At 36.3% G+C, this 9,170-nt stretch overlaps 1 protein-coding gene across 1 annotated transcript in view; it reads left to right on the top strand.

Annotated features, from left to right (window-relative positions):
- Positions 1–4,042: 4,042 nt before the first annotated feature.
- Positions 4,043–9,170, top strand: part of vax2 (ventral anterior homeobox 2) — a 20,679-nt gene continuing 15,551 nt past the window's right edge. Inside the window, exon 1 of the mRNA XM_016236116.1 lies at positions 4,043–4,656. Within this exon, the coding sequence (XP_016091602.1) occupies positions 4,413–4,656 (244 nt within the window). The 5' untranslated portion in view covers positions 4,043–4,412. The remainder of the gene's footprint in view (positions 4,657–9,170) is intronic.

The raw sequence follows: 9,170 nt of genomic DNA, 5'->3' as shown, positions 1-9,170 counted from the left end.
CACGTCTGATTCTATGATTTCTCATCAACTAATAACACTAGAAAAAATGTAATTGAATAATGTTGACCGTGAATATATTAAGGTCCACGTTTTTCTATCAGAATGAAGAACTAAGAAACTATACAGTTACCTCTTGATTTGACCCTTAAAAATAAATGAGATGCTAATGTAGCCATGCCGAGTCACATTAAATTATATTTATGACTTGAATTATATACTAAGCCTCATTTGATTTTACTTGAAAAAACATGTCTGGTAAAATATCCAACATATTAACTTTGAGAACTTTTTAGAGCTTTTATTATAAGCTGGAAGAATGGGAAACCGGGGCTAGTTGTTCCATTTTTAACTCATTTTTGAAAGTCCATTTCTGTATAGACATAAATCTTAAAGCATTGACTGTTAATAAATACATTAAAAAAACTAGTTAATAAACTTTTAGCTGTGCTCTCAAGAACACAGTTCAACATTTTGGTTAATTTGGTTGAGTTATTGTGTTTGTTTACCCAACATATGTAATAGGTAATATAGGCCTTTTACAAACTATATATGATACTGGAATTTTTGTATGAAAGACAAAATTAACAAAATTATAATCTGTCTTCATGACAGTTATGGGCTACATTAAAGACATATAAGCCACTGTTTGTTTAACTGAACACTTGTTCAAATTATTATATCTGAATTTATTTTTTGATTGACGTGAGCACACTCTAAAACATGCTGGGTTGTTTTAACCCAACTTTGGGTCAAATATAGACTAACCCAACAGTTGGGTTAGTCCATATTTGACCCAAAGTTGGGTTAAAACAACAGTTGGGTTAGTCCATATTTGACCCAAAGTTGGGTTAAAACAACCCAGCATTTTTTAAAGTGCATGTTCTGGGTTTAGTCGGATAAAAACCGAGGGGGAAAAATCTGTTTTTGTTTTTATCTGTGTTTATGGTGTATATCTGCTGTTTTGCGACATTTGTGTGTTAGAGGAAAGAGCCCGAGTGCGAGACTGAGGGGCCAGGGAGCTCACTGGAGGCAATTAAACCTCTCTTGACTGTACTGTTGGTTTGAGGAAGTGACTGACAGCTCCATTCATCACGTTCACGGTTTTATCTGTGCTGAGCAGTTGAATTCAATAATGAGCCATTTCGGCACTGAATGATAAACACTGCTGAAAGTGGCAAAACTGCAATTATGTCATTGCGGCCTCCGTAATGGGATTGCGCACTCAGAGAAAAGATTCTAATTGTGTTGTTGTGTATTAGTATGGCAGTGGTCCAGTGGTGAGATGAACACCTGCGAGGTAAACACAATAAACCTCTCCTTCATTCTTACACAAGAATGAGTACAATGCATCTTAAAAACCGAAACCCTTTCCCTTCTGTCAATTATTGTGGATGTACATTGAAAGGTTGTGCTGAAGTTCGCTGAGCGTTTGTCAATATTGAGTCTAAAAACATAAAGTATTAAACAACGGTGTCAAAGCAGGGAAAATGGGCAAAAATCGTGCTATTAAATTTTTTTTTCTTTGAAAGCCATATTTGAATAGTTTGTTCATCCAGGCCTATTTCTGCAAAATACATATTACACCCCTTGGTGCTTTCCATACTTTTAGATTTAGTTAGAAAGAATTTTAAAATTATTAAATACTCGTTCTGTTTTAATCGTTTGAAGCGCTTACTTTATAATCAGAACGCATCTATTCACATAGGCCGCCAGGGTCCAGACAAGACAGAGCAGGTTACTTTATAGGAAACAAAGTCTCAGCATTCAAACTCTGCTACATTTATTCATTTCGAACTATAAATATCATTTTGGAGCTCTTTAGTGGCATGACAGTTCATGTGTGCTCTCGCTTGGTATCAGTTCAAGCAGCATTCTAAATTAGAATTGTACATTTCTTCGAACAGTAAAGGGGGAGGGGGAAACTTAAAATTTCTCAAGAGTAATTTTTGAAGGGGACACAAATAAAGTAGCCCAATTCTGTGGGAAAACCGCGACTTGGCAACACTTAGGTTATGTAAAAGAGGAAAGCAGGCATTTGGACCAAAGCACTGTGAGGCATGGGAGGGGGAGACTCAAAATATTTCTAAACTTAAAACTCATTTTTGCCCCGTTTGCGTTCGTGTTGTTTTACTACTTACAAAGTTATTTAAAGTATAAAAGGTTATAATCCCCTGGGATTTCCGCCTATGATTCTAAGGTGAGCGTGATTTGACCAAGTACAACATGTTCAGGAACATCATTCCAATCAACCAATCAGAATTGAGAGATAACTTTTCAGGAAATGTCAGTTTTAGGCTTACAATCAGGAATAGGTGCTTCTACACCCTTGTTAATCAGCTATTGTTCCCTCTGGTTTTAGGAATAAATTATGGGTACACTCTAAAAAATGCTGGGTTAAATACAACCCAGCGCTGGGTAAAATAGGGACAAACCCAGCAATTGGGTTGTTTTGATCCAGTGGTTGGGTTACTACCCAGAAGGTTGGATTACTATCCAGAAGGTTGGGTTAAACATTTAACCCAACCGCTGGGTCAAAACAGCCCAATTGCTGGGTTTGTCCTTATTTTACCCAGCACTGGGTTGTATTTAACCCAGCATTTTTTAGAGTGTAAGGTTAGGTTTAGGGGTAGGGATCGGTTTAAGTCTGTATTTTTGGACAGTAATGTTGATCCAGGATCAACAAAAGATGTTGATCCAGGAACATGTTTTACTTAGCAAAATCACTGCGACCATGATTCTAATTAGCATTTTTTGTTTAACCTTTATGAAGCATGGACATGTAGGCTACACTATGCATAATTTAGCAAAAAAAACAAAAAAACATTTATTATATTTTTAATCATATAATTAGGCTACTCGTTTCATTATAATTAACAACAATGCATAGATATAACGTTATTTTAAAAATGGTCTGCAAATCAATTGTTACTTTTAACCTTAACCTGTAAAGTTTAGTTTAGAAAAACTGAGAATAAAATAACATGTAGCTACTTAATCGCAAGCTTGTTAATTATTCCTGTATAATAAAAAAAAAAAAAAAAGTTGTCAAGTTAAAGTTTTAGGCTTCCTGGACGACATTTAAAAAAATTCACTGTATAAGTTAATGTTAGACCTTTTGCTCCAACCGCTGGTTAATCAGATGATAGCAATAAGAGAAATACGTTCCAATAGACTAACATTTGAAGTTGCGGTAGGAATGTGTAGCTACACTCTTAAAAATAAAGGTGCTTCACGATGCCATAGAAGAACCTTTTTGTCTAAATGGTTCCATAAAGAACCTTTAACACCTGAAGAACCTTTCTGTTTCACAAAAGCTTATTTGTGGTGAAAGAAGGTTCTTCAGATTATAAAAAGGTAAGAAAGAGATGGTTCTTTAAAGAACATTTGACTGAATGGCTCTTTGTGGAACCAAAAAGTGTTCTTCAATGGCATCGCTTGAAGAACCTTTTGAAGCACCTTTATTTTTAAGAGTGTAATGTGGGGTAATGTGAAGTAATCAGCAATCGGGATAGGATTTATTCATGCTTTTTTTATGCCAGGTTGGAGTGATAGCCTATACACTGATTGAATCGTTTCACTCACATTTCGCTGAACGCTAAAGGGCTTTTAAACCACCTCGTGCTTTTACTCGTCTCTGTTTACCAATGGCTCGATGGATTACAGTCCGGAAGTGACGTCGCTGCTGTCAGTCAACCTAGCAAATACATACTCTACTCTGGAAATGATATGTTAACACGACGGCTGTAGCCTTCAGATTGTGTTCGAAATATTCTAATCACATCCACACATGTATTTTATTGTCTATTATGGGACGTTCCTGAATTGGTCCCATGCACATAAAAATGACCTCCTCCTGAAGAATTCCCGAAATGTCTTTCTCCAGAGCTTCTGTAGAGCCCAGAGCAGATAGGCAACAAAAACACACCCAGTGTAGACAACGAGTGAATTGACTATATAAGTCATAAAGGAGAAAAAAGGGGAAAGTTTGCGCTGTTCGGATCCATGTTGGTTGTGTGGAATTACTTATGCGCGGTTAAGCAGTGAAGCGCCTCCCAGTGCCTCGGTCATAGACCTTGAAACCCAGCGCATATATGCAGAATGTATTTTGGGTTGAGCGCGATCCTATAGCTGAGGAGGGTTCTTCCACTCGCCCACAGGGCCCCCTCCACCTCAACCTTCATTCCCTTCTTTATACATCTCCTCCTGCATGGACGCCCGATGCCGGAACATGCTAAAATATTTGGGCAGAAACTCGGTTCCGTCGCTGGAGTCTGTGGCTGGATTCTAATTTGATGTGTTGTTGGGAATAATCTCCCCCTTTCTGACAGGAAAGAACTTAGGCTGACTATTTATTCAACCTCAGAGACCGCTCAGGAAAACTAAGTGAGCACACAAAACTGTTAAATTATTAGATGTTTGATCAAGCCACGAGTATGGGCGATGGAATCGCCGAAGACCGAAACCACCGTGAATCCAATTCGTTGTGCCGTGACCGAGACTCCAAAAGCCGGGTGGAAGTTCGGAACCGGTCACCTGTGCAGAGTTCTACCGACACACCGGGGACTTCGGCGTCCACACCGACTTCATCTAGCGAGGATGGACACGATAAACTTTTAGGAGTCGATCCGGACTACTGTCGAAGGATTCTGGTCAGAGGTGAGTGAACGAATATTTACCGTAAATGTGTTCAATCATTTCCTATTTGTTTTAAAAAATTCCGTTAAAAAACATATTTACAATATCTCAATCAGACTCCCTTTCATTTTCATTTCATTGTCATTCAGTACAAAACAAAAACACTTTACTAATATATCAAAGAGACTCCATTTCATTTGACACGAAACAATTTTCTGTTTCGTATTTTAGTGTATTTTGTTCTTGTGGTGGTCGTGATTATTATAATATGCAAACCATAAATATCTGAGATTAGTTACAAATGACATTTTATGACAAACATTAATGTATGCACAAAATTGTAGGTATAAGCTGCCAATAGGCCACCCCAAAATCTTACAATGATGCTCATTAAATACATTAAAAAATACATCAATATCTGAAACTTTTATTAATAGGCTACTCTGAAACAAATATTTAAAACATCATGGTTCCAATTTATTACACAATACTAAATATAAATAAAAATAGCCTATTCGTGTATTTTTATATTGCTTAAAATGTATGAAAGGGGTTATGTATTTAATGTAATACAAACTACAACCATCAAACATGAATGTTGAGCTTAGTTTGTGTGTATCTTTAAATGTTATTATTTGAGAGCCAAAAACAAACAAACAACGACTTAAACAAGCAAACATTACGCATCACCGAAAGCGGCTCTTTACATTTTTTTTAATCTAAAAACGTAGTTTTTTAAAAACGCAATCCATTTTATATATTTATTTGACAGAACACCCTTTGTTTACAGAGGTAAAGTATTTCTAAACACATTGAGAAAAGGGAATAACTGTTAGAACAAAAAGTAAGAAATGCCATTTTTTTTTAAAAGTCATAATTTAGGGAATATGTGGTTGTAAAATAATTTCTGGTAAAGTGATATTATATTTACAGTCAGGATGTAAATATAATTGCTACATTTATGTCAACAATATTTTGTATGAACAATAAAATTTGATACCGTCTGAATTGTTTGCACCATGTAGCTGTAACGACTTTTACAAATGAAAATTACATTTTGTAGCCGAATTAATATCTGTAGCAATTCTTATGATATTATTGAAAGCTAAATAACATAAGATTAAGCTAAACCAACCTAAAGAGTCTTTAGTTATGCACATGCAGTGTTTTGAGCCTTTGGATAATCGCGTGTCCTTAGAAATTAAATATATATATTTTAAATTAATCCGCATTTATTTTTTTATCCTTTGGCATCACAGTAGCATAGGTGTTTCTGTGTTTCTACTGGTACAACACTGAACGACTTTATACTATTCAATAATTTATTCCAGTATTATACAGCATTATCGAAGTCCATTTAATCCAAAATAACATACTAATTATTTACAATTATACTCAGAAATATGTATTCGAACGAGTTTTGGTGTTTTGGACTTGTTTTGCACAACTGTTACTAGTTAGGAGACACATGCATTTAACCAGAGGAAAAAAGAAACTAACAGAAACTAACGACTTGTTGCGCCTCAGTTGTGAAAACATTTGCGATGGCTATGAATTCCCTGCGAATTTCGGCATATAACACGCCTAGATCTTTATAACACATCGTGAAAACCTTTCACAGGCTTTGAGTTTGTGATTCCCGGGAGAGAAAATGTGCCTAAGAAACGTTGTCAAGACAGACATAATAATGTCAGTGGTTATACATATTGAAAATAAAAGACGAAAGCTGTATTTGATTGTCTTTGCTTCAAACCCAATCAATGTGGTTTTGAAAGGATTCGTTTGAGAAAAGTGACGACCAATTAAACTTCCTTTTCACGTTTTTTTTTTTTTTGAAAAGCCGTGATTTCTTTCGTCAGTTGCGGTTTTAATTCGAATGGAATAATTAAGTGCAGCCTTTATATTCAATGCAGAATTCATTTCGTTCTCTCAGGATGATTTAATAAGAATAAAGAAAGTGGTCAGTCTTAGGAAAGCAGAGAAAAGAGCTTTAAATGATCTACAAACTGGATTTTAACGATAAGGCACGAGATTGAGTTTTCCCCTTACATTTTCAAGGAAATATATAACATTAATGAGAATTAGCCATAGTCAGAGTTTCCTTACAATACTGTCATTGGATGGATGGATAGATAGATAGATAGATAGATAGATAGATAGATAGATAGACAGACAGACAGATAGATAGATAGATAGATAGATAGATAGATAGATAGATAGATAGATAGATAGATAGATAGATAGATAGATAGATAGATGCACCATAGTATTACCATATGACACCATCACAGTATCATGATAGTACTTTTTTTGTAATTGTAGGTAACCACTCTTCTAGGGGCCAATCATGGACTCTTTAAGGAGTTTATTCAACTTTTACTTTTGAAAAACTGCATTTCAGTGTCATGGATGAAGATGACTCACCTTGTGAGGTTTAAAAGCAGCTCAACTTTTTCCCTGCAGCTTCTCAGAGGATCAGTTTAGTCCGTGTTGGAGTGTACACGTGGGGGAAATGATTGGCTAAATGTAAGGCAATTCCCTATTTGTTTACTTCAAAATACAGGGTTTTGGTCAGACCCTGTCCCCAGCAGGTGGCTCCCGGCTCCAGCATAACACAGCAGGGATCCAAACCGCACACGACTGTATGGGGTTTTCAGACCCCATAGACTCATCGATTCTACTCATGGAGTAGATCCGATGTCTGCTAGATATTTATTATCTGAGATGCTGCTGTTAATTTGCTTACAGACTGAATCGGGGGCCTTTATTCAGGCTTTAGTTCAACTGTTAACCATATTTCAATTGTGCTTTGATGGCTTGGCATCACTGAATGAGAGCCCACAAAGTAGACGCTTGTGGAAAAATAAATTGAAGAACAAGAACGCTTGAGCTGCAGCATCCTGACCCGTTTGCGTAAAGCATGAGGAAATAAACAGGTTTTGTGCAGCACTTTGTTTCCTTGTGTTTATTAAAGTGAGAGCTTTTTATTAGCCGAGTGAGTGACAGTTCATCTCAGCGTTTCTCTATTTTAGCACAATGAGTCTCTTCTATCAGTGTGACCGTAAGCAGAACGCAGGGTTTGACTTCAACCAACCCTTTGATGAAAGGCAGCAGATTATGATTTATTAGGTTATCGCAGCAAGTTTCAGCCCACAAATATGTTGGATTGAATAAACATTTGGGTTTTGGGGTGAAGTTGATGTACAAACAAAGCTGGCAAACATTAAGTATGAATTCGCAGGTCCTTGCAGTGATAAACAGCAGCTTTAATAGAATTAAATTGGCAGTTCTGAAAGCCTTGAGTGAGTTAGTGTGTGCAATCTTTTTATCAATACAGCCAGCAGCATGTTGCCGCAAAGCACGACGCACAGATGGCCTCACATTAACACACACAAAAAGTTTTGTGCTAGTGATATGAATGTTTTTTTTTTGCCGAGGCCAGTCGGACTCCATCGTTCCAGTGGAGGTGAGCGTTTGGGACGAAGCCTGTAATTAAGCATCGCTGTGTTCGGTCAGTTGCGTCGTCCACAGGTTTCCTTCCATTTTTGCATTACGTGTGTGTTGAGGAACTTATTCTTTGTAAACGATGGAAAACGCTGTAAATGTAACTGTAATTGTAAAAGGCTAAATCTAATTTCTCAAATTTGTTTCCAAATGGGTGTTAAAAATAATAGAAAAATGATGAAAAAATTATTAATATTGTGGTATGGTTTTATGCTGCTCTAAATGAATTGACTTTGGGGAGCTTCTTGTCGATATAAATGTGAGTCTGTGTGAAAGTATAAGAATGAGAGCATTAGGTGAGTGAACACGTACAGTACACAATGATTATTCAGACAGCAGTGATGCAACATTAAATTTGAGCATGTGGAAAATTATACAGGTCTTTAGCAAAATGCAAATGATGTCTAAAATTACTTGTCACATGTGCTTCCCATCAAGGATACAGGTGCATCTCAATAAATTAGAATGTCGTGGAAAAGTTAATTTATTTCAGTAATTCAACTCAAATTGTGGAACTTGTGTATTAAATAAATTCAATGCACACAGACTGAAGTAGTTTAAGTCTTTGGTTCTTTTAATTGTGATGATTTTGGCTCACATTTAACAAAAACCCACCAATTCACTATCTCAACAAATTAGAATACTTCATAAGCCATTGTTTCGCTAGTGGAGCAAATGACAAAACAAAAACTGTATTTCTTGTAGTTTCCATTCACCACTTTAGAAATTCACCCAATTATGATCACTTCCACTTCTGATAACCCCAGAAATGTGAAAACGGTCCACTGCCCCTAATTAACATGCTTCCTCTTGTCAGAGAGTTGCTTCCAAATCAATGCAAAGGGTTTATTCTTGACTTCCAAGATGAGCCATCTTTCAAAGTCTTTCAGCACCTTCTTTCATTTTTTAAAATCTTAATCAATGCTTAATTATTGATTGAGCGTTTATAGGATCAGTTTCACATTATGTACACACCATTCAGACACCTACTGCAGTTTATATGCACTAATGTTTGCCATTGCAGTACTATA

Source organism: Sinocyclocheilus grahami, unplaced genomic scaffold (assembly GCF_001515645.1).
Source record: "Sinocyclocheilus grahami isolate Dianchi unplaced genomic scaffold, SAMN03320097.WGS_v1.1 scaffold481.1, whole genome shotgun sequence".
NCBI classification, from domain to species: domain Eukaryota; kingdom Metazoa; phylum Chordata; class Actinopteri; order Cypriniformes; family Cyprinidae; genus Sinocyclocheilus; species Sinocyclocheilus grahami.
Note: the sequence above shows the minus strand (reverse complement) of the source record. Positions and strands in the feature narration are given on the sequence as shown.